Source organism: Eulemur rufifrons, chromosome 15, assembly GCF_041146395.1.
Source record: "Eulemur rufifrons isolate Redbay chromosome 15, OSU_ERuf_1, whole genome shotgun sequence".
NCBI lineage: Eukaryota > Metazoa > Chordata > Mammalia > Primates > Lemuridae > Eulemur > Eulemur rufifrons.
Genome location: NC_090997.1, coordinates 5,190,035 through 5,216,159, shown reverse-complemented (window position 1 = coordinate 5,216,159; position 26,125 = coordinate 5,190,035). Strand labels below are relative to the sequence as shown.

Sequence of the window (26,125 nt, the reverse complement as noted above, 5' to 3'; positions counted from 1 at the left end):
CTTTGTGCTCAGAGGCTCAAGACAGCAAGGAGCGAAGTGGGGAGCATGGGCCAGAGCTCGGGGGTCGGGCTCAGCTGTGGCTCTGCTGGGCCGGCAGTATCGCATTCCGCCGGGCTGCGTGGCCAGCGGGCCAGGGGCCCCGTCCACGGCTAGACCGTGGCGGCCGGCGAGCGCGGCGTCTCCAGGGCCGGCGTGCTGTCGGAAGCGTGGTCTTCCCAGCCCTGGCTGGTGTTCGGGGGCTGGGCGTGCATTTTTCTCTTCTGATAGTGGCCGCTTCTGTGACTTGCCTGCCTCCTCAGGGGGGAAGCAGGCAGGCAGACTCAGTTCTTGGCTAAAGAAGACAAAATCCAGCCAGACAACAGAGAAAGGAAGTGGTCCCCTGTCAGCCGAGCTGCAGCAGCTTGAGTCTGTTCACATTCGGCGCGGTGCTCCTTGGCTGAGGGACAAAGACAGCAACAGTCTTCCCAGCGCTCCACGTCTCGACGTTCTCCTCTCAGGATGAGTGGGGAAGGGGGTCATTCTTCTGCTATGCTCCTCGGTCGGGACAGGGATCGTGGTGATTGCAGGGAGGACAAAAGTTCAGCTCTTCCTGGCAGACCTTGGACGTTCTAAACTGAATGCCTTAAACCCCACCTACTTAGCCGGTTCTCGTGGGCAACAACAGAAAAAAGAAGGAAAAAAGAGAAAGGCAGGAAAGAGAGGTGCAGGGAAAGGAAAAGAAGAACCAACTATAAAAACATCACCTCCAGTGAACTCTTGACACGGTGAGAGTCATTCTGCCGTTCCCAGGTACCTTCTGCCCCTCTGAGCAGGACAATGCCAACTTACTTGCTTATCTAAGAGACCCTGGTGCCCAACTGTGCCAGCCTCCACCCCTGTCCTCTGTCCTCTGCAGCACAGATGGTGGCCAGGGACGTGGGTGGCCTTCCGGATGGCACGCTGCAGCAGCGCTCCAAGGTGCCGAGTCTGGGGGATACATGCGCTCCCCTGCCCTTGAATGGGGACGTCTGCTCCAGGAGCCTAAGCAGCGGGCTCCTGTGCGCCCATGAAGTCAAGTGTCCCTGGCTGCTGATTCATTCCTGCTTGCAATCCCCCAGCCGGGCAGCTGGGATCCTCCCCGTCGCCGGTGGATGTGTGCGCTCACAGGGCTGCAGCAGAGTGCTTTGTCTAAAGGCTCCTGGGCTCCGCGCTGCCTGCTGCCGGCTCCACGGTCCTTGCTCACTCTCATGTCTGGCCCTCCCCTTCCTCCCCTCCCCACCCTCCCCCCTTCCAAGCTCAGGAAAATACATCACGGATCGGACATCACATCAGAGCAGAAGCTACTGCCGCTCTTGCTGCTGAGGGAGAAGGAGACAGCAGCTGTAGCATCAGAGCTAAATGACAGATTTCCCAATATCTGATGTTGGCTGATACAAATGCAAATGAAAGGTGGAGATGTGAAACTTTACCTCCAGCTCAAGAGGCTGGAAACAGCTTATCAGGAAGAATAGGGAGGGACCACCCCTATGGCTGTGGCCAACAGTTTCTAGGACAGCCAGGAGAAGGGAGAGAGGGCGCAGCCCACACAGGTAAGTGACCCCCACTCACCACTTCAGGAACAACCATGCTTCTCCATCACAAAAACAGGCAATGAAATGAGGCTGCTACACCTGCTGCTCCTTAGGTGGGCAGACCAAAAGACCTGGGACAGATTTCTCTTTGGGCCTGTTAGAGCCCAGGGGAGCACCATGCCCAGAGCCCGCATCTGAAGGATGAACGGACAAGGACAGGGGCGACCAGGACAAAATCCCAAGTACAGCTGCAGAGGGACTAACAAGGTAACGTGTGTACAGAGACAAAATCCAGGAACACGCGTCACTCTCTCAATTTGCTGGGAGATACCTGCACCCCACTAGGCTCCAGACGGGCACTGGCAGAGAGGGCTCAGTGTACAGGGGATCAAGCCCCAGAAGGATCCTGCATTTCACAGCTGGGCAACACCCAAAATGCGCTGGTTTTAGCAAAGAAAGCCAAGCAAGTTCTCACCTGCTTGACAGAGCGTGCCTTTCCTGAAAGGAGCCACAGTGGCCTGGCCAGCGGGAAGGCTCACCTTCCTGGACTCCTGAGAGTGGGAGGTGGCAGAAGGATGAGTTAGCTGTCAAAAAAATCTGTTGGGATTCAGGTAGCCAGATCCAGGGCTGGCAGCCCAGGGGCCCAGGGCCCCCAGACAGGACTGGGACTCCAATGCTGTGGTCTGGCCTTTTGTTGGAGACCCTCTGAAAACCAGTCGTGCTGACAAGATCAGGCTTGATGCAGGAGGGCCTGCTGGAGGGGGCTGCCAATCCCAGAGCCCAGGTCTTTTCTCCCCAGTTCTGAAATCCAAGGACAATCTGAACCCTGATATTGAGCCATCAAAATATACAGTGATTCTATTTTGGTCTGAGCTGAAGATGGTGTTCACTGAGGTCCTGGGGAAAGCCCCCTCCGGCCCACCAGACAGATTCACGGGCAGGTCTGAGCCCACCCTCTCCGTGCGTCGCGGCCTGGCAGTGGTACAGACGCCATGGGCTGGCGCTCTGCAGGACGGGAGGATGCACGCTCCGTTTAGGTGGCCCCTGCACGTGCGCTCTCCCGACTTTCCTAAGCCGAGGTATGGCGGATGGTTCGACAAAACGAATACTAAAACAAGACGGTGTGTTGGGGTCCAGAAACCCAGGGATATAGACAAACCACCTCTCGCCACTCATATGGGCTCATGAGGGGCAAAAACTGGGGGGTGGGACCACAGTGGCAAGGGAAGAGCTCAGTGTTAACACTTCCAAGGAGAAGGGCTCTTCCCAAGGTGCTGCCAATCCAAGGTGGAAGGGCCTGCTTCTGACTCAAAGCTCTCAAGCGCATGCAAGTGATGTTGGCTCCTGCTCTGTGGACATAGAGGGGGACAGGAAAGCAGAAAGTGGCCTCCACTGCACTGACTGCCATTGATCCCATCCCTGACTGTCCCCAAAGCACAGCTTTGAAAATGGCAACACTGTTTGTCTCAGTCCTGAACATCTACCCCCAAAAAGCACTTGGCCCTTGGAAGAAAGCCTGCGAACTGCAACAGAGTGTGAGATCACTCGACTGAGTACAAGCAGCTGCCTGGAAACAGATCCACAAACTCTTAGCCAGAAGAGCCCCCCTGCAGACTCCACCATAATCCAAGACTGGCAAGGACGGACCAAACCCAGCTCGGCCCACTCTGCTAGAACCAGGAAAACGCGGCTGCTGGACGGACACTGGCTCCAGGAACCAAGACTGAAGATCAGTGCGGGGAGAGCCATGGAGCAGAAGCCCCTGCTCTCTAGGTTTCTTGGTATGAGTAAGTAATGATTTCATGGGCATAAATGAGCTCAGCTACTATTTATTGAGCACCTCTTTAGTTCAAATATCTCAATGCAGTACTCACTCACAACAAACTTATGAGGTTGGTACTATTATCCAAAGGTTGTGGATGGAGAACTGGGGGGGCGAGGGGTAGTCAGACACATTAAGCAACTTGCCGAGACATGTACGTATCTAGAGCCAGGGTGTGAACCCAGGGTTGGGAGGCTCCAGAGCCTAGGCTCCCCACTCAGCCCATGGCCTCAGCAGCTCCTCTCTCCCCGATGTGCACACTCAAGGCCACCCGTCAGGCTTCCTGCCAGCGCCACAGAAGCCCACGGAGGAACTAGAGGTGCCACTTGGGGCTGACAGGTCAGTTCTGGATGGAGCCTCCCAAGTGAGCGAGGACTGTCTCCCCTTCAGCGCAGAGAGGCGTTTTCACAGTGAGGAGAGAAGCCGGCTCCCTCTGGGCTGCCTTTAGACTGGAAGCCAGGACTCCCTCAGTCGCCTGGGGGCAGGGGTGTGAGAGCTGCTCTGAGAGGCGCCCTAAGCACATCTCTTCATCTGAGAACGTAGCACAGTTCGATCCTATTCTCAGGGAAATCGGTTCAGACGGCCTCCCTGTTCCCCGTTTTAGAGGCAGACCTCACTCCGAGGGCTTAGAATGAAAAGAACGGGCAAAGTAGCAAGATACAGAGTACAACGGGTAGCAGCCAAGTTGATGGAGGAACAGACACAAGGAGAGAAGGGCAGAGTGGCTGGACGCGAGCTGGAAGTCTGCGGCCACGGCTCGAACCCAGCGCTCTGCCACTGCCGAGCGTCAGGCCAGCGAGAGCCACATCCTCACGAAAAGTTAGTGCCAGAGCCACCTCGGAAGCTGGGGGGACCAACATGGAGGCGCACTCCAATTTAAGCCAATCTGAGAATGCCTTACATTTATAAAAATAATGAATAAATGGTAATTGTTCATTTAAAAAAAATTTTCCTAATAGGCAGCCTAAAATTCAGTTGTAGACTTCCCCCTCAATATGTAAACGGAGTCATGGCTCTACAAGTGACAGCAAGGGGGGCCATCTAGATTTAGGAGATTCAGAGGCCGACCGCTCCCACCCTCTTGGCGCCAGGGGGACTCGAGCCAGAACGCGCCCGACGGCTGTGTTCCGCGGGAACGGCTGCCTGGTACAGTACCTGAGATCTTCTGCTGTTCCTGAGAAAAGTCAATCCCTTCTCCAATAGAACTCATGATTTTCTCAATCTGAAATGGAAGAAAGGAACAAAGAGGACAGGCAGTCAGGCTTGAGGTAAACGTTGGCAGCTCACCATGAGTGCCACTGAGGCTGACCTCCAGGTCTCCTTTAGAAGATTCCCAGGTCTAGCACCAACCTGTAAGGTTCCAGAATACCCTGCTGTTCAGATCTAGAAAAACCCTTCTCTGGCCCGAGCCCAGGAGTGAGATGGTGACAGTCCAGGCTTAGGGGCCAGAAATGCCAAAGAGCCTCTCTTTGAAGCCATGTCTATATCACTCCCCCAAGATCTGCTTCTCCAAGATCCAGCAGAGACTGGGGACAGGGTGCAGTAGCAGGCCAGACCTGGCCCATTTCCCTGGCCACACCAGAATCTAAATGCCATGCGAATAGAGACTTTTCGCCAGCTTTGTTGCATGCTATACCCTAAGTGCCTAGAGTAGCACCTGGCAAATCATAAGCACTCAACGGACAACTGAGGTTGCCTGTGAGGGCCATTTCGAGAGCTGAGACAAGCAGGGTGCCTACACACAGGAACCTCTTGGGAACCAAGGTGATGCCGGCACATGACCCTGAACGAAGACTTTTTGCTCCCTGGAGGCCAGCAGTCCTGGACGGAGCTCTACATTCAGGGGACGAGAGGGGCAGAGACACTCGCCCTCCCTCTGGACCACAGCAGAGAGCCAGTCTCCAAGCATCCAAATGCCGCCAGCACTACCCCCTGTATGGACCACCTGTCCCAGCCACCTGGCTTTGGTCACTCACTCTGGGCCAGAGCCAAGCCCCCCACTCCAGGAAACCTGGCCAGGGGCAGGGCCAGGCAGTGAGGAGGAGCCGCCTTCTCTCCCTCCCCTCCTCCCCCTTTTAGGGTTGCAGTGATAATGAGCTCATTCACTGCTCTTTTTCCAAAGAAATGAAAAGAGGACCTTTTGTACCAGGGCTTGGACACTGTTTCCTCTAAGTGCAAGTAAGGAGCGGAGGTTTGACAATCAGAAAAACAATCCTCCAGCCAGCCTTCCGCTGGCAGACAAAGCTGCACATCTGACACCCAGCAAAGAGCGCAGAGCAAGCACCACCTCTCCCCCTGCGGCCGGCAGCTAATTGCCTGGCCGGCAGCTAATTGCCTGTTACGTCTGAGAAACACAACTCTGACTGTGGGGCAAACTGTGGGTGGGTCTCTACTCAGAGGCCCCAACAGCCCAGCGACAGGCATCGGAAGCAGGGGGTGGGCAGCACCAGAGCAGGGCCGCACTGCCCCTTGAAGAAAATACCCCTCCCTCCCCTCCATGCACCCCTTTCTTTGGCCCCACCCTGTTCAACTGCCGCCTCCTTCAGCAAACAGCATGGTACAGGAGGGACTGGCCTAGACAGACAGGCGAGTACCCTCGCCCCACCCCCCAGGGCCTCCGTTTTAAATGCACAAAAATGGGGATAGATACACTGCCTCTTGTATAGGGTAATGTGGATTAAGGACAGCACATACATAAAGCATCTAGCTGAAGGCCTAGCTCACAGTAGATGCTCAATAAAAGGTTAGTTTGCTTTCTGTTTCCCTGTTGTCCTCTGAATGCTCCAGCCTAGTAAAATCTATCTTTAAGGTCTTAAAAATATTTTTATTTACATTTATTTTTTGAAAAGTAATACATCCACATGATTCGAAATTCAATAGATACAAAGGGTTATTCAGAGAAAAGTCTCCCTTACTCTTCTCCCGGTTGCCTAGTTCTTTTCTCTGGAGACAACCAGTGTAACAGGTTTCTCACGTATTCTTCTAGATCTATTCTACCCACATGCAGTGGGAGAATCACCGCCGCAAGCATGATTTATCCACCGTTCCACCTCCCGGACGTGGCTCATGGCAAACAGGCGACCTAATGGACGAATGAATGAAAGTGTAGCTTCTACTTATTTAGGGCCGGCAATGAAAAAGCTGTCCTCCAAGCCCTGCAGAGGGCCAAGGTGGAAAGGGCTGAAAGGGAGGGGTGACTCTAAGGTATCCTTTGAAATAAAGTCAGGTCATCTGCATTATATATTTCGTTATCATCACAATCACCTGACACCCCAGCTGGATGGTCCAATCAACATCCCCTGGCTGCGCAATTTGTGAAATTTTGCCAAAGGGCCTCTTGAAATCAGAGTGCGCAGAGGCAACACCCCTGCTGCCTCTCTGCTCCACTCCTTCCTGCTTGTCTGCCCGGGAGTCACCCTCTCGTTGGCCAGCAGAAGCCCAGGTTTCTGCGGTGGGCAGGTGTGGGACCAGCTGGGAAATGCTAACGGACACGCTCAGAATGATGCTCCCCAACCAGGAAGCATGTTTTACTGTTCTGTGAACTGCCATAGCTACAGCAGGCTGAGAGGATTCTAGTCCACAGTGAGCTCAGGGTAATCGGCAGTGTTGACATCTCGTAAGCCAGAACTCCTCCCTTAGCAATTGGAAGCTGCCTTGCTGGAAGCTCAGGCACAGGGGAGACGCGGCCGCGGCAGGGAAGAGGTCCCGTTTGGGCACTGCCTGGCAGGTCCCACCCCAGCACCGAGGCGGAGCCGCCTGGGGCTGTGGAGATGGGAGGAGCTGGGGCTCTTCCCGCCAGGCCTCACCCTCCTGGCCCAGAACCAGCAGGGAGGAAATACGATCACTTCAGTCTAGACAAAGAAGAGCGGTCAGACGCAGCAGGTATCGTTCTGATCTACACATTTGGTGCAGTTTAACCGTTTAGGCTTGAGTTAGAAAACAATCTGACTAGGCTGCTTTCCCAGAAACGCTCTGCATTTCAGGGGAAGACAGAGGCAGGTGGAATATAACCTAAGGGCACAGTTTAGTGTTCCCTGACGTTTTTAGAGAGAAATGGGAAAAGGCCATGCTTTAATAGTATACTTTTCACGAACTGACAGAGAATCTAAGGTCAGGACTTGACAATTATCGCCATAATGGACTCCTATATTCAAAAAAGACTTGGAAATGTTCCATTTTCAGAAAGTATTCAGGATGAGTCTAATTGGACTCCCCTACCCCAGGCTGTATAAAACATATTCCCCATACGGCTGAAAACAAAAACAAAAACAGACTCTAGAGATACTTCTGCTCTGGCCATCTGACATCTGCTTTTTCGACCCCAGGACCCTGGCTGCCCACGGGCTGGCACAGGAGGTAGGGTTGGTTCTGCACGTGGAGAGGCCTCCCTGCTCTACGGCCAGGCTGCTGAGCCACGCGGATGACACCAGTCTTCTCAATGAAGACGAGTCGTCGAGGGAGGGGGAAGAAAACCTACTCCAAGTGTTGATGGGTCTTCTGTGTGCCAGACAGTGTGCTAGGCCTAGGCAGTCTGCAGAGAGACCACTAGCTTCTGTGCAACTTGGCTCCAGGGCCCGTGGGAAACTTCGCTTCCAGGAGGTGGAACAAGTTAGAAGCAAAGGTTGTGTTTAGGGCTCTCATTTGGGGCCCCATGTGGAAGAGGATGGGAAAGGAATCACCTTCTTCCTGCTTTCCTTTGGTATGAATGGGACCACGAGGGGCGATGCCTCTGCAATCCTCCAACAACTGAGTTGGCTCCTGACAACAGACATTCCTGAAGCGGGAGGATCGCGTGAGCTCAGGAGTTTGAGACCAGCCTGAGCAAGAGTGAGACCCTGTCTCTATAAAAATAGAAAAATTACTTGGGCATCATGGTGCACACCTGTAATCCCAGCTACTCAGGAGGCCTCTACTCCCTTTCTGCTGCCTGAGGAGGCGTCTGTGCCCTAGGATTTCCGCACCAGTTGGAAAACAGACAGCAGTCCCCTGGGGCCTGGCCCATAGGGCTGGAGACACCGTCTACCTCTCCTCCTTCACTCCCAATGCTTGTTACCTTAGCGGTCCAGAAACAACACACTCTGCTTTGCACTGTTACTTCCCTGATTAACTGTTTTATCGTGTGTCCCTGAGACATTATACAATCATTACAGCTAAGGACCCTGTTTCACACTGTGCTTCTTTTAGATCCCAGCCAGTGCTTTGTACAGAGCTGGCACACTGGAGGGATTTGGCGACAAATAGTAACAGCTACCATCTATTAAATGCCCATGCCGGGCCAGTCACGAATACACTAATCACTTTCACACTAACAGAGGAAAAGGGAAGGACAGCCAACGCTCTCACTACTTCTGGACCAGTGTGGATGCTCTAGCTCTCCTTCCCTCCTCATTTTCATCTTTCTCCAACCTCCCTGGGCTGTTGGCACAGAGCTGTTGCTCCCCCAAAGCACTTCACACTTGTCAACGGACAAGAACCCAAACTCTAAAATAATTTAAAGAGGTTTATTCTGGTCCTGAGACCATGGGCCACAGAGCCACGCCCAAGAAACCTTGAGCAAGTGGTCTCGCAGTAGCTGGGTTACAGTTTGGTTTATGCATTTCAGGGAGACAGGAATTACAAGTCAAGCCATAAATCAATACATGGAAGGTGTACATTGGTTTGGTCCTAAAAGGCGGGACATCTCAAAGCAGGGGATTACAGGTTATGGAGGGTTTAAAGATTCTTTGATTCATGAGTGGTTAAAGAAATGAAGCTTCGTCTAAAGGCTTGGAATGTTTTAAATTAAGATAAGGAAATCTGTTAATCAGAGACAAGGCACCTGACATGTACCCAGACTGAGGCGATCTGTTCAGGACACTGATGATGTGCAGGCGTGGTTTAAGGTTTGTCTTGCACAGCCTTAGGTCTCCTAATGAGTTCAAAAGACATCTCCAAGAAGGGAAGGAGCATGACAAGACACGTCTGACTTCTCTTCTCATAGCCAGCAACTCAGCTTTAGGGCATTTCTGAGGTCCCCTTAGCCAAGGGGGGGGTCCATTCAGTTAGCTGGGGGGCCTAAGATTTTATGTACGTTTACACACTTCAAAACTACCAGCCAGCCCCTTCTCTAAGCAATCTTGCAGAGCCTCAACTTACTGCCAGGCAAACATATTGTCCCATTTTTCAGCGGGGAAACTAAAGCTCTACTCCATGGGCACTGCCCACTGATGGCGCTGTCTTCACTTTTGGCAAGTGCCATCGGCAGCTCAGCCTGCTTCCTGCTGCAGGGGCACTAAGTGGCAGACCCTCTCCTCTGGCTGGACGGCCTTGCTCGGACAGAGCTCCGCACTCCCAGAGCACAGGGCTGAGAAACCGAGCCTTCACCCCCGCAGCCTCACCAGATGCTCGGCGCCCTCCCATCAGGTGACTGCTGACGTCAAAACTGATTCCTTGAGCTGTGCTAGGCGCCCTAAAGACTGCTGACAGCTGCACTCGCAGGCCCAGAAACCACATAAGAATTCATCACCATCTCTGTCCTCTGCCTCTCGGCCCAGAGTGGGCTTTGATTCCACATCTGAAAAAGGGTCACCGACCAGGGCCTGGGTAATTTTTTCCCTTCTCCTCCCAGACCGAATTGCACAAGGCCTCAGAAAAAACAAAGATGGATTGAAGTAAATTATTTGTCCTGATTTTCTAACCTTGTCAACCGCCTTTGCAGGAGGGAGGCAGGACGGGTGGGGGAGGGGAATGAATCTTCTCTGCCAAAGCCCGGGCTGTCCTCCCCAAGGCACAGCAGACATGGCAGCTCCGCTAACAGTGAGGAACTGCTTTCCACAGAGCAGGCTGTCGCCTCTGCTCTCGCTGCCTCATCACAGGGGCACTCAGACTGTTACCATGTTTACTGTTGTCCCCTCAGTCCCTTCACATTTGTCACCTTCCTTCTCAATCCCCCTTTCCCTACTAGGCTAAGAGACAAGAGAACTGTTTTGTTTAAAAGGTGCTTTGTCCTTTACTGACAAAGGTGCCGGTCAAACCCTGTCCTTTGTGTTTGCCCAGGCTAGACTGGTGGAGAGAGGAAGATGAGGATGCCTGGCTTCTGCAGTCTAACTCTCTCGCTCCCCTTGGCCCTCCTCACTTTTGCCTCCCCCACACCTCTCCGTGACACTGGGTCTTCATCGCCAAAGCACCTGACACCCACAGTGTTACTAGCTAGCCCTTTTCCTGACCCAAAGGTCGGGACTTGCGCCCCAAACCTGCAACTTGACAGAAAGGAAATACACAGACATGCCATGAGTATGACAGAAGGGAAATGCGTGGAAACAATACTTGCTGAGTGACCTCCTCACACCGGAACAGCCTATCATAGAGGCAATCTTTTACTCAAAGCCCCAAGAAACTGCTGAAAGAAGGAAAAAGTTGGGAGACCTAGATTCCAATTACCTTTATTACTGCTTGCCACATAACTCTGGGTTATGTGCCAAGTACTGGCTTTAATAAGTGGGACAAGAATCTAAAAGATTAATGAGGATGACGTATCTGGGTTCTGGTCCAATGTACGCAGTCTACTTTCCTTCGAGGAGGGGAAGGCATGGGAGGGGCAGGTGCAGGACGCTCGGAAAGGCTGCGGTTATCTGAAAGGCCGGGTAACCTGTCTTTCGGTCCTTCCTGCACCACCACCAGCCTTCAAGTCGCCTGCCCTCGGTCTAGCCCTTTCACAGCGTGACTTGCATTACAGTGCACTGCAGCGGCAGGCTGGCTAGTGATAAAACCAGCCCCAAGAACACACCCTAGACTCACACGGAGAATCAATTTCCTCGGCAGGGTGGCCAGGGAAAGGGGTCCTACAGCCATCAGCTCCTCAGATTCTACAGGGGAATACCTGTCTTGTAACATCAGCGCAGTCAGATGTAGAATTTTGAGCATCAAATTACATACGCTTAAGATGTAAAAAAAAAAAAAAAAAATTATATATACTTAATACAAATACATTATCAGGATCCATCAGTTGCCTTGAGATTTCCTGTACTTTGCCACTCCTAATTACCTCTGAACTTGTATAATAAGATAGGAAGAAGATGGATAAATGAAGTTGGTAAAGTCCCCAAACTTCATTTTAAGGCACTAGTTGAAATCTCTCAGAGAAGACTTACACAGAAAGAGCACATACTGCATTGATTCCATTTATATGAAGTTCTAGAACAGGCACAACTAATCTATAGTGGAAAAATACCAGAAGAGAGGGTGCCAGGGGAGGGGGCTAGGTGTGGACTGATGAAGAAGGGCATGAGAGAACTTTCTGGGATGATGGCAACATTCTGTATCCTGGGAATTTGGGTTACACAAATACATGTATTTGTCAAAACTCATGGAATGGCAGACTTAAGATTTATGCATCTCACTTTGTATAAATTTTATCTTCCCTCTCCTCAAAAACCTATATACAAATATTAAACTCTAGTTAATGACACATACGTACACTGCAGCGTTTGGGAATAAAATGTACTGACGTCTGCAACTTAACTTGGAAATGCGTCAAAAAATAACATGGATTGCTGGGTGGACTGAGGGTGGACAGATGGATACAGAGACGAAGCCAGTACAGCAGAATGCTAACTACAGAATGTAGGCCCTATGTCATGGATACACAGGCAATCACTGTTCATGTCTTTCAGGTTTTCTGTACTTTGAAAATTCCCAGAATCAAATGCTGGAAAAAAAAAAATCTCAGGATCAAATCTTTTAGAGAATAACAAATTGTTTAAGATCAATACTGGTTTGAGTTTCACTTGTCATGAACTCTGCTCCACATGCTAATAAGCAAAGACATGCCTGACAGGCCAAGAAAACAGAGAAAGGCGTGTGGGACAGCTGACTTCCCCGCCACTCCCTGTCACAAGCTCCCTGGGTGGAGGGCTCTCAGCACAGCTCTGTGCCGTGGTCTGGCTTTCTCTGCTCTGGGGCCCAGGCCAACTCCAGCCCAACAGTCCGAACTCAATTTTCAGTGCTCCCAATGACGAAGAGACCCTGGAACACTGGCTCTTATTAATCAGACTCAAAAGAAATGGATCCCCACGTCAGCCAGTTACTTTAGCATGGCAAGCAGCACATTAGAATACTTAGCTAGTAGAGTACGTTTATATGCTCTAATGGCTGAAATCAATTATAGTAGGAAACAAAACACACCCTCAAAATACTGTATGTAGTATTTTGTAGAAGTATAGGTGTGTAGATTGTGTTGAAAGCTTATTCATCTTTCCTGAAAACTGAATTCAGGCACTAATAGCAAGGTACTCTCACTCCCACTCCGACCCTCTCCTTGGAAAGCACTGTTGGTAGTCACCAATGTTGAAACTCTGGCCTTGCAGGGCTGTTAGGTTCCGGGTTTCTTTCAGTGCAGTCCTCACTGCACTGAACATCAGCTGACTGTTCTCCCGGTGACCCAGTTCTTCCTCACAACCACCCTGAGGGGGAGCTAGCATTCTTCCCACTTTAAAGAGAAAACCAAAGTCATGGCCATAGTCACAGCTAACGATCTGTGGCCATTGCCCAATTCACTATCTACCTAATTCATGGCGTCCAGCTTGTTTCAGCCTAGCTTCTGCTCTATTAAAGCTCAGGGTAGAATTTCAAATATGTTGGACTGAGAACACTGGAGAGGCAGTGTGTAAGGGTGGAAAGAATGAGGATTTCTGAATTGAAAAACCTGGCCAGGAGTGGTGGCTGATACCTGTAATCCCAGCACTTTGGGAGGCTGAGGTGGGAGGATTGCTTGAGCCCAGGAATTGGAGGCTGCAGTGAGTGATGATCACACCACTGCACTCCACCCTGAGTGACAGAGCAAGATCCTGTCTCTTAAAAAAGAAAAATGAAAACCCAAAACCCCCCACAACAACCCCATGTTCAAATTCTGGTTCTGCTACTTAATTAGTTGTGGAAACTTGGACAAGTCACTTAACTTTGCTGACTTTCAATTTCCTCTTTTATAAAGTGTGAAAAAGTCCTTCATTCATGGGATCATTGTTATGGGAAAATGATTTGACTTATCTTCTTTAAGCATCAGTCTCCTCAAAGGCAAAACACAGAAACCAACACAGGACTGCTGTGAAGATCTGAGACTGTACAGAAGTCTGATTGCAGTCGTCAGTTTCCAGATGGTGCTCTAATGAGCAGTTAATTTATTACGACTAAAGTTCGAGCAAACTGTGCCCTGCCTAAAAGACACACGGTCTTCATGCAATTCATTCATTCCCTGAATGACATCATCCTAGAAGACAAGGTTCTTGCTGCTGTAAGCACAGATGGTGAGATCTGTTCCTCTTCCAAAGGCAATGACTGCACATGTTGCTGGGAGATTTTAGTCCCTGCTATTTCCCAGGGCCATAGCAGAAGGTACTAAGAAGTCTTCTCAAATTAAGTCCTTAGAAAAACAGGGTTGAGCTTAATAGTCATTTACTTTTCACTCTGTACTGCAACCCGCCTGGCCAGATGCAAACCTTGCTTATACTAGGAAACATCTGCAGTCCTTGTAAAACTACAGATGCACACAACCCAACTCCCTTTCAGTTTATAGAGATTAGAAAGGGCTTGCACTCAGGATTCACATTCATCTGGTTCCAAGGTAAACAGAATTCTACCTAAAAAACAAGTTAATCAAAACCCAGGTTTCTTTTTTTTTGTGTGTGTGTGTGTGTGTGTGTGTGTGTGTATGTGTTTTTTTTTTTTAAAGGTAAACCAGAGGGAAAGGGCTTCCTTCTGGCAGAAAATGTTTAAAACATGGTGTGTGAACAATGGCTCACTTCCTGGACACTCAGCTGGAGGCGGCTTCTCCATTCAGGACAAAATGTTTCATGTGAGGGAGGTGCCTTTCTGCAGGGCAGCTCTTGGAGCCGGAACCTGGAGGAACTAAGACAACACAGAAGGGAGGCGAGGGCGCAGGGGTGAGGACTGGAGGCCTTGGTGCTGTCGCCATCCCTCACACTTCAGAGAGAGCTGGCGCCCACAGGGCAGCGTTGGCAGGTGGTGAAATATGCAGAGTTTGTGGAATCAGCTGGCAGCCGACCGTGAGCAAGGTAGCTAGGTGCGTGCAGCCCGCAGCCTCAGCTTGGTCATCTGTAACAGGGATAACAACACCTGGCTTGCAAGTCTGTTAATGACCTCCACTTAACTATCCTGCCAGTTAGCCAACTGCATGCCGTCTACTCCCGCAGTGGATGACACCAACGCGCTCAGGTCCACAGACGCTCACAGCCACGGCACAGGACGCCCTCGCACGCCCGTGCCTTTCTGCTCCCACCTGCCCAGTGCTGTCCTTACCAAGAATCAGCTGGGATCGTTCCCAGAACTGCTTAGGATGGTTATATTTGTTGATGAAAATAGAAAATTTAAACATTACATAAATGATGAAACAAATGCAAAAGAGCTATTTCTGTGACCAAGTAGATTTTCTGGAGAGATGCAATCATGAGGTCATTTTTAAAAATGTGCTCTTGAATTAAGTGTGGCTGGAGAAATAACTTGTAAAAAATTCTGAAAGAATTCTATACTCAGATTGCTTCACAAGTGGCTAAATTCTGGCTTTCCTTTTACGAAACCAACTGGAAACTTTAGTCAACGGTGTTTTCTGGATGTGGTTCGTGTAACAAAAAGAGGACAGGGAACTCAGAATGAGCAGGTCCACACTGAAAGAAAAGGCCCTGGCGCCACAGCGAAAGACTGGGATGCGCATATATCCAGTTGGAGTAAATTAAAATGTTTGTATTCCTTTTAAAAATGACTTCCTCCTTTGACAGGGTTTTGTAATTAACCAAACAACCCCATCCCAAGTGGCCAGGTGAGAGGCTTCTGCTGGCACAGCGGACCTGCGGACAGCCCCTGCGGGGAGCTGGTGGCGGCACCTGGTGAACGAGACAGCTGCTGTGACCGCTGTTACCAGTACTACAGCTGCTCCACAGAACTTCGCAGACCACCAGCATTATCAAATAAGTCTGAAATCCCAAAGACACAGAACCCCTGTCTGGCTGCTTTTTCCTAAGAAGCGTCTCCGCTAAGGGCTGGCGAACAATCCTAGGTGACTCCCGGATGCTTTCAGTCCCGCCCTCTTCCCCATCACAGTTCCTGTTAGAACAATGCCTCACGCTTCTGCTGACTGCTGCCTCCACCCAGGGCCGAGCCGCAGGGCTGTGTGATCTCCAGGTCACAGACCACGGGCTTTAGCGAGCCACCGGCGCTTACGGTCTGTCCACTCAGAGGCCACCTCCTTACGCAAGGCAACTTCCAGCTTCCATTCAACTGCATACAGCAGGCGGCGAACAGGAACTGCCCTCAGCCCACCCAGTTCTCAAGCTGGGGGCACAGAGTCAGGTCGCTAAGTTAACCTAGACCCTCCCGCCAAACACGGTCCTCCTACCCACCCTGGCAGACCGTGGGGCAGAGAGGCAAAAGCAACTGAAGCTCGAGGGCTCCAAGGTCCTCCAAAAGAAAATGTCTGAGCTAGGAACTAATGTGTATACGGCCCCACCTGCAACCCCATCAGGGAGTACAAAAAATTATGGAAATAACATCCTTATGTCCCCAAATATAATCGTGGAGGGTAAGATACATGGAAATGCTCTGCAGGAATGACAGGTACATAGAAGACAGTTATTTTCAGGGTAAGAAAGCAGAGCTAAGGAGTACGGACAGGACTGCACTTGGGACGCCTGAGCCTGGCTGGAGGCCTGATGGTGACTCCACTTATTCCCCACCCTCCGAGCCACACTGCCGCTGCTCCTGGGGAGCTCAAGCTCGGGCCTGCCAGGCCCGTGCCTCCTCTGCAGCCGCCTAACTCCTCCCCCTGCAATGCCTTCCAGGACCCGTTCAGGTACCTGTGCTCTTCCATGGTGTGTGTGGTCTAAGAAAGTTTTCAGAGTCAGAGCAAAGCTTTGCCCTGGTTTGTCCCCTTGGCAGAATGCATAACCTGCCTAACCCTCGTCTGTAAAGCAGAATGCTAATGCCCACTTTACAGGATGCTATGGGGATTACATGCAATGACACCAGGCAGGGTGGTGGCACGCAGCAAGCACCTGATGGGCGCAGGTGCCATGTCAGCACCCTCTGTGGACTGGCTGCATCGAAGGCCTCTGCTTCAGAACTCCTGCAGCAGAGGCAGGCGGGCTGCACCGCACACACATGAGCTCCGAGGATGGGTCCTAGTCCTTCGACGTGCGTGCACGCCTCTTCAGCTTCTTCTGTAGTTCCCACTCTGCTCCTACCAGGCACTGCGCACTAGGTGGGCGTAGTTGATACCCAGCGGAAAAACACACAAAGACTTTTTAAAGTGGTCACACCCTAACTGATTCTTAGGGAGGGGGATGTTTAGGACATACATCTTTCTTGGATCTGAGATTTTTTTTCCGAAGAGGAAATGAGAGCGGGAAAGTGGTGGCTCCGTCGGCAAACGTGTGGCATCTTTCCACCTAAAATTTCCCCAATTGCACCCTCACTGCCTCACTGCTAAGTTCCTGTGTCAACATCTCTTATATTGGCCTCATGCTAACCTCAACCAGAAGGACTTTAAAAAAATGAAATGCACTTTGGGAGGCTGAGGTGGGAGAATTGCTTGAGGCCAGGAGTTCAAGACCAGCCTGGGCAAAAAAGCGAGACTCTGTTTCTACAAAAAATAGAAAAATGAGCTGGGCATGGTGGCGTGTGCCCATAATCCTAGCTACTCAGAAGACTGAGGTGGAAGGATCATTTGAGCCCAGGAGTTTGAGGTTACAGTGAGCCATGATTGCACCACTGCACTCTAGCCTGGGCAACAGAATCAGACCCCATCTGGGAAAAAAATATAAATAAAAAGAAAGAAAGGCCGGCGCGGTGGCTCACGCCTGTAATCCTAAGCACTCTGGGAGGCCGAGGCGGGTGGATCGCTCAAGGTCAGGAGTTCGAGACCAGCCTGAGCAAGAGCGAGACCCCGTCTCTACTAAAAATAGAAAGAAATTATCTGGCCAACTAAAATATATATAGAAAAAATTAGCCGGGCATGGTGGCGCATGCCTGTAGTCCCAGCTACTCGGGAGGCTGAGGTGGTACGATCGCTTGAGCCCAGGAGTTTGAGGTTGCTGTGAGCTAGGCTGACGCCACGGCACTCACTCTAGCCCGGGCAACAAAGCAAGACTCTGTCTCAAAAAAAAAAAAAAAGAAAGAAAGAAAGAAAGAAAGAAAGAAATGTTTCTTAAATTCCAAAGAACATATTTTTATAATACTGTGATTTCCATAACAATAAATGACCCATCCCCGTACCAACCACCCGGTTTAAGAAATAGAATATGCCCTTCCTGGCATCACCCTCCCCTCTTCCCTGCTCCAAGGCCACCACCATACTGAATTAACTGTTGTTCTCTTGCTTTTTTTTAATTTACGTCATCTACGTCAATATTCCTAAACAATACAAGTTCCCATCTTTTTTTCCTAGGTAAAGTGGACAGGAGCACAACCTGATGTCCCCGAGGCAGTCCAATAGGTTCTGGGACACAAGCTCAGAGAAAGGGACTCCGTTTAGCTGGTGACAAACTGGGAGACCATAGAAAGACCCAGCATCTGAAGAAACAGTGGTGCTGGTAAACAGAAAGCAACAAGCCCTGGCTTCTGGTTGGGCTGGCAGTGTGAGGACTCCCGAGAAAACCCATTCCCTACATGGGCAGCAACACGCAACAGCTGGGAGTAAACGTCATGTCACTATACAACCACTTGGGATAACTAGAAAGAACACAGCCTTTTCAAAATAGGCTCAGTGAAGACTGCCCGCCTAGGAAAGGCCCTGTGGACTTACACTCTTGGGTTTATTGGCAGGGGAGTCTTGCAAGTTGCAGTTATGGAGTACATGAGTTTTCTCAGGAAAGACATCAAGAAAAGTGGCATGCAGGGAGAGGAAAGGCAAAAAAGATGGCCACACGACCCTCTCCACTCTGTGAGACCTTTGCATTGGGAGACCCCTGGGCCACCCACCCTTCAAAGAATCACCTCCAGCGTCAGCCTGCACGAAGAATCCAGGGCAACCACAACCTACCGGTCTCAGCTATTTCGTAAGCATTGCTCCCTGCCAAGAACTATTCTCTAGGGGCTTTGTATGTATGCCTGAGGGGTAGGGCCCTTCAGAAAAGGAGTGGGAGCTACAGCCTCAAGACCCACCTACAGAGATGGGTCAGAGGAGCCACGGAAGGATCTAGTTTATTAATGTTTGACTAAAACCCAGGACAACTATTTTAACATTTCTCATAACTTTTTAACATCCCCATTGTCGGCTATTTATTGGCTATTTTCTGTAAACCTCTCAATTTCCCATTTTTGTTTTAACAAGCAATAAAATCTTAAGTGGGGACTGTGTGCCTATTTCAGATATAGCAAAACTGGGGAGACACTGGAAAGCCTTGTTCCTCCCCACCGAGTTCTGGGCTAAGAGGAAAGAGGGAGGACAGAGCACGGACAGGCGGCACCAACAGGGGCACCAATCCCTGAGGTCTATGGGAGAGAAGAAGGGCTGAAGGGGAAGCTTACTGGGACCCCAGAGTCCCTGGCAAAAGGTCAGGGGTCCCAGCCTGGGCTTCCCGGCTCCACTGTTAACTGGGGTACAGGAACCTCGTCTTCTAAGATTCTACCTCTTGTAGAATCAAATGCTTGAGCAATAGTTAACTGCTGTAGAGAGAGCGTAAATTCAGTCTGCAGGAAGTGATCAACAAGGGACTTGTTTTTCTCAAACATCTTTGGGCTCAGGCTATGTGTGTCTGTGTGCGTACATGCATCAGAATCTCAAATATGCTCCTACACAGTTGGAAATAAACAGGATGGCTCTAGTCAAAACTGTGAAGTACAAAACCTCTAACCTTTTTTTCCCCCTTTGCTCCCCGAAGTGGGAATAAGTGAGAACAGCTGGTACAGGGACCAACAAACTCAGTCCTTGGGCTCTCACCACCACGCCAGTGGAAACAGAGGACAGGAGGACGAGGGCCCAGGAGGCAGAAAGCTGCAGATTCAGCAAGCAGAGACCTTAGCTATCACCCACATGAATCGCTCAGCTTCGCAGGTGAGGACACTAAGGCCCGCAGAGGTTAAATAATTTAACCGAGGTAACAAGACTGGCAATGCAGGGCCGAAACCTTGCTTATTGCCTCTGCCCAGACTTCCCACTGATTTTGCAACTGGGGAAGTGGCAGAACACGGAACAGCCCTTGGTGAAGATACCTGCTATGCACTGAATTGTGTTCCCAGATTCCTGTGCTGAAGCCCAGCCCTCCAATGCGAAAGCGTCTGGAGAGGGGGCCTTTGAGAGGTAACTGGGGTGAGATGAAGACATGAGGTAGGCTTTGTAAGAACAGACAGAGGGACAGCTGGCTCTCTGCCACGTGAGGACACAGTGAGAGGCAGCTTTCTACAGCCCGCAGACAAACTGGCTGGCAGCGTGATCCGGGACTTCTCAGCTGCCACAGTTATGAGAAATGAATCTCTGCTGTTCAAGCCACCCGGTCTATGGCATTTTGTTACAGCACCTGAGCTGACTAATACAACGCTTTAGCTTCCAGAGCGCTGAACCCTGAAGGAAAAGGACCTGAGGAAAATCAAGCTTGCTCACTCTCCCCTCTCCACATCCCCGGGAGAGACACACGCTTGCCTCCTTCCGGGGAACGGCGTCTCTGCAGAGCACTGCACTGCCCCCTCCCACGGGAGACACACGGCAGCGGGCCCCAAACTGGGCAAGTCTGTGGGCCATTTATTCCCCGTCATTGGGAGGAATGGGAATGTTATAAGGTTGTGAACTTTTCATCATGTCAGATAAAGACTTTAAAATTAACATGATGGGTGGTAGTCGGATCTTTGTGATGACAGAATAGTTCTAAATCTCGATTGTGGTGGCGATTACATGAACATGATAAAAATGCACAGAACCACAAACACACACACACACACACACACACACACACCTGGTGAAATGGGAATAAGGTTCTGTGGACTGTTCCAATGTCAGTTTCCTGGCTTCGATATCGTCCTAGAGTTATGTGAAATATTGCCATTGGCAGCAACTGGGTGAAGGGTACTGATTAAAGGACCTCTCTGTGCTGTTTCTATAACTTCCTGTGGATCTATAAGTATTTCAAAACAAAAAATTTGAATAAAGAAAAAAATATTTAGAAATTAACATGAACACTATCCCTTTGTTTTATAAAAGAAAGGACAACTAAAGTATCAATATACAAAAGGGAAAGGATGAACAGAATCAGAATAAAGGCAGCTGACAACCAACCACCACCAGCACCACAACAGTCCTCACTGTCCTTAATTTTCTCCTTCTAGCGTGGACCAGTCAAAACTGTGTGAAGATGATCTCGGTAAGAACGCAACATCCCAGCCTCCCCAGCAGGGCAAGCAGACACTGTGCGGTGGCCGCACCCAGAGGGAGGCCTGGGTAAAGCTCCCTTTCTTCCCAGCCCCTGGTCGCTTCTGACAGTTCTCTGCTGCCTAGAGAGACTGGAAAACAGCAGTGGGACAGGATGAGAGTGGGGGTTGGAGCTGGAGGAAGCGGCAAACTCGTAAGAAATTTAAGTTTTGCTTCTGCCTCTTACCAGTGACCAGTGACCAGTGTCTAGAACTCTCTGCTTTCCTCTGTTCCTCCACCAGAGCCAAGAGACCCGAAGCCAGCCATCTATACGCCCCAGGTTTTTTCATTCACTCCATCTGTCCTCCCCCAGGCCCGACTGAGACCCAGAGCCTATTCCCACGGCGCCCTCTCCCTGTCTCCTGCCACCATCCTTGGCAGCTGCTCTCGGATCCCGAGTGCTTGCCTGCCCACATCCCCTCCAGAACAGGGACCTTAGGGGCAAGCCCTTCCTGTGCCAAGACAGCAGTGGTGCTCCTCAAAGACCCTGGCACAGGGGACAGTGCACATAAGAATGCCTGAGAAGCCTCAGCCTGAGACCACTGATGGGGGGTAGAGCAGACGCTGTCAGTGCCTGTCTATGTGCTCTTGGTACTCATTTCCAAGACCACCGATCTGCCAGTTTCCATCCAGCACCTGCGACTCTCTGAGCAGTTTCTCTGGCCACCAGAGCCCTCTAGGCCTGTACACTGGGTAGAATGGAAGTGGGAATAGAAGGGGATTAATGTCCTGCCCCTGCGCCCACTAGGGGAGCAGCTCTCATCCACACTGAGTGAAAGTGGTAGATAAACAGCCCTGCTCCCTCGACCCTAAGTAACTTTGAGTCTCCCAGCAGGTCTGAGCCCCAGGGCCCAACTAGTAACCTGCTTGATAACAAACCCTTCATTGGTTTCCTTCCTTTCATTCTCACTCCCCCACTCCCCTATCAGTGCTTCCTTGGATGGCACTCCAAATAAAATTATTTGCATTCAAATCCTGCTTTTGAGGGAACTTAACCTAAGATAGGTGGTCACAGGAAACCCCCAACAATTGGGAAATTAGACCCAGAATTTCAAATATGGATGAGTGTATCTCCGTTGAGTGTCTGAAGAATGTACATCTCTGTAATGAGAAAAATCACCAACAGTAAGGCCGCTAGCAGATACTAGAAAGCTAATAGGGGAAAAAACTATAAAAATTTCATTTGCCTGGGTAATACCCATTATAGTCATTTATATGAACCACTTTTCATTTGCTTAATTACTACTGGCACAATAACTACTACGTATATATTAAATGTGTCAGATAAAACTTGCATTAAATTTTATTTGATTGCTAGTGTTACGCAACCCTACGCTCGGTTCCTGTGTGTTCATAACTGGGTGCTCACACTGCATAGTCTGTTCATGAGTAGAGGGAACACCGTTGGGACTTAGTGCTCCGAGCTTGCATGACAATCACCAGGAGAGCTTGTTAAAACATGGCTGGGCCCTGGCCCCAGAGTTTCTAATTCAGGAAGCCTGGAGGAGGAGGAGGAGGGGAGAATTTGCATTTCTAACAAGTTCCCAGGGGAAGGTGATGCTGCCATTCTGCAATCACACTTTGAGAACCACTGCTTGAAAGTACCATAGGCCATGCCTGGTGGCTCACACCTATAATCCTAGCACTCTGGGAGGCTGAGGCGAGAGGATCACCTGAGCTCAGGAGTTTGAGACCAGCCTGAGCAAAAGTGAGACCCCCGTCTCTACAAAAAATAGAAAAAATTAGCCAGGCGTGGCGGCACCTGTAGTCCCGGCTACCCGGGAGGCTGAGGCAGGAGGATTGCTTGAGCCCAGGAGTTTGAGGTTGCTGTGAGCTAGGCTGACACCATGGCACTCTAGCCCAGGTGACAGAGTGAGACTCTGCCTCTAAATAAATAAATAAAGTACTATAAATAAGAGAAAGGGAGAACTACAGGGTTAAACTTTCCAGTTGGCATTAGCAACACGAAGGTTAACCGCCTGTGTATTGTTTCAAGAAAAGAAGTGGAATCTTCTAAGACTCTAGATCAGTCACCGAACCAAACCAGATTCGGTATGCTGACAGTTTAAACCAAAAAAGGTATAAACTCGGTCACTCTGTTACTCAAACAAATCCCAAGAGACCTGGGTTTGCTCATTTATTCAACAAGCAGGTATCGAGCACCCAGTCTGTGCCAAAGATGTTGCTAGGCGACAGAGCTCTGGGTGCTGTCAAAGGTGGTCACGTATTCTATGGGCCTCAATTTCCTAAACTATAAAGGAGAGAACTCATATTTAGGAAACGTTCTGGCTCTGATGTTTTACAATGAAAATCAAAGTAGCATCACAGCTCAAAGCAAAAATATTCTGCCTGGCTGTGTGGGCAGCATGATGTCAAACGTGAGTAAGGTCCTAGAAGTCCCAACAGGCCAACTGTGAAGGGCAGGTGAAGCCCTGGCAGCGGTCCTGGCCCTGAGACCCTTCTGTCCGGGCAGAGTGCAATTTAATTCAATGAATTCCCCAATTAAAGGTGCTGCCAAGGTAAGTTAGTACTATGCCCAATACCAACCAAAGAATGTAAAAGCACCCAGCATGAAATCCATGTTCATAATTGGTACTCCCCTGATATATTACGACACTTAATCACTCCAACTGCTGAAGGGAAAACTAGAACCGCTCACTAGAATTATGGATGCTATGATAACCTCCTCAACTGGGGTTTCAAATGAACCTTGTGCTAACAGCTTCCCTGCTCTGAATGTAAAGCAGGAGGCGAGTGGAGAGAGGCGGGGCAGCCACCTGTGAAGGGCAGTCACTGATGACACTGCTCTGTGTTTCGGAGGGGCCCAAGCCGACCGGCACTGACCTTCCGGACTGCGCAGGGAACCTGCAGGAAACATTCGTTTGATTCTGTTTTACAGACAGACAAACTGATACCCGGGGTGACCAACAAATCAGCTTCGGAACTGAGAGGAGAAGCGAGGCTGTCTGATTTCTGACTGTCCCGGGCTGGCCCCTCCGATCAGCGTGCGGCCAGGCTTGAGGCACAACTCAGTTAAGGGACTCAGTGACAACAAACACCTGCCCCAGGACCCACACATCAGTGTGACGAGAGGGTTAAACGGGAGGAGACAGAGGCCAGCAATGGCGGTGTCAAGGAGGGACCAAGAGGCTGGGACACATTCACCCAGCCATAAGCTCAGCCTCCTGTATAACATCTTCTCAGTTTTACTTCATGATAAATAAAGCATATTGAGGAAACTCTTCTTGTTGGTCTAACACATAAAACTTAGGGGGAAACAGTAAAGCACACCATTCAGACAAGCACCCAGCCCCGACTTTCCGTCAGACTGCTGCTCTTAAGCCCCCTCGACATAGAGTTTAGGAGCCACCCAACCTCCCTCACGGAAGCCCCCTCCGAGAAGGAATTGTGTCCTTTAGCTCTGTGTCCTGCACCCAGCACCATGCCTGACACATAACTGGCACCTAGTAAATACCTGCTGATAAAGTAAAGTGCGGGTCCGCCAGCCTGGTCAGCCGCTGGCAGTGCGGCTGGGAGCGGGGCTCCGGGAGGCCAGCCAGCGCCTTTGTGCCCGTTACTCGGGCGAGACTGTTCCCAAGCCAACACTTTCCTCCTGCTCGCAGGGTAATGAGTCCCGCAGGCTTATTACCACCAGCGTCAAGTGAGCCGTTTCCTTCATTTGTTCTAAAACGCCTCCTTTAAGTTTTTGCGTCTGTGTTTTAGCTCAGGATGCCAGTTCTCAGGATCAAGACTGTGCTTAGCCTTCTGTGATGTCACAGGTATCAATCATTGCTCAGCTCAGGCTTCCTCTCTTTGGACTCACTTCTGTAGATTTGATTGCCTCTGACCAAGCTCACCTCAGATTTACGATGTTTCATTTCCTTTTTCTAGCTCAACACTGAAGAAATATAGACACAATTACCTTATTACACAAAAATTAGCAAATGATGCAATGATACTGGCCTCAGTAATAACAAGGCCACAAAGGCTTGGAAATGTATTTTAATTAATACAAGTGAGAGACATTGTCTAAACTAAAGCAAATAAAGGACACAGCACAAACTTGACAGAGGTACGTGGTGTTCCCCAAATGCAGACAGAACTTCCCACAGGCCTGGTCTGGACCCAATTCACTTGTTTCAGACACTCTGACTGATGTCAACGAGTGACCTACAGGTCGGCTTGTCCTCCCCAGTGCCACTTACTGTGTCCCTGAGAAACAGGGCTGGATGGGGCCAGGAACTGCAGGAAAGCTGGTCTGAAACCATTCACTTTCCAAATGTGTCTCGGGTTTGACTCCAGACAGAGAAACAAACATTCAGAGAGAAAAGAACCAAAACACTCAGTGTGATGTCAAAATAGAAACTACCCACAAAAGCTGATACACATTTGGCAACGGACCACTGCAGGGAAATAAACACAAGCATTCTGTTCCTTGGAAAAGAAAAAGCAAAACTAAGCACAAAAAGGAATACCAAGGTAGCAAATTAATACACGTCTGAGAAACTCACAGCAGACCGACACATCCAGGGTCCAGGGTGAGCCCCAGCATTGGTGGGTGTTCTTTGTGGAATGACAATGACGTTGCTTTGTGGAATGACAGACCAGAGGAACTGAGAGTGTTAACACTACTGATGACTTCAAATAAGGACCTTAGTGGAGCTCTCTCCCAGGAACGGGGCCTGATCCAGCCTGATCCAGCCTGCTCACATCCACCTGGGGCAGTGAACCCTTTGCAGAGCACAGAGAGACACGAATGCATCTCTGCATGAGGACCGATAGATTCGTTCTTCACTGCGATTAATCTCTGTTTCCATCCTCAAGGGTATGGGAGATTTTACATTGAAATCTTTGTCAGCAGTGAAACAAATGCATCCATCACCAAGCTCCAGTGTCAGAAACTGGCAGTTCTTGAGTTGTTGCCCAGGATGAAAAAAGGCCAAATCTGATTGACCCTTCAGGAGGAATTTAGCACAGAGAAACAGTGTTATCTGAACTGGAGCATGGCCAGACCTCTGGGGTAATGCCCCAACAGGGGAGACTCATCAAGGAACTTATTTCTGGATCAGCAGCAATACTTCTGATTTTCAAAAAAAGCGGGCTTTGGAAAATTTCCTCTTTAACCAAATTAATCCCACCAGCATCGTATGTCTGAGATGTTAACTCTGCTCTATCGAGTAAGTGCCTATAAAGCCCATAAATGGCTTTAAACACGTGGACCCAGCTGAGGATTTGTTTAGTTAAGTGTTTGCTCTGCTGCAGCAAGTCCTTCCGGGGACTCATGGGGACAGACGGAGCTACCTGGGCAGGAGCTGATAGTCTAACTGAAATATACCATATCTGGTTTGGTTCTTTTCTACTTTCAAT

The 26,125-nt window shown here is 50.1% G+C and overlaps 1 protein-coding gene across 5 annotated transcripts in view; it reads right to left on the bottom strand.

The window, feature by feature from the left end:
* The window catches only part of ANKS1A (ankyrin repeat and sterile alpha motif domain containing 1A), a 188,147-nt gene that overhangs the window by 33,411 nt on the left and 128,611 nt on the right, over positions 1-26,125 (bottom strand). For all 5 annotated transcript variants that reach the window (XM_069488647.1, XM_069488650.1, XM_069488649.1 and 2 more), the window contains one exon: positions 4,528-4,594. In XM_069488647.1, the coding sequence (XP_069344748.1) occupies positions 4,528-4,594 (67 nt within the window). The remainder of the gene's footprint in view (positions 1-4,527; positions 4,595-26,125) is intronic.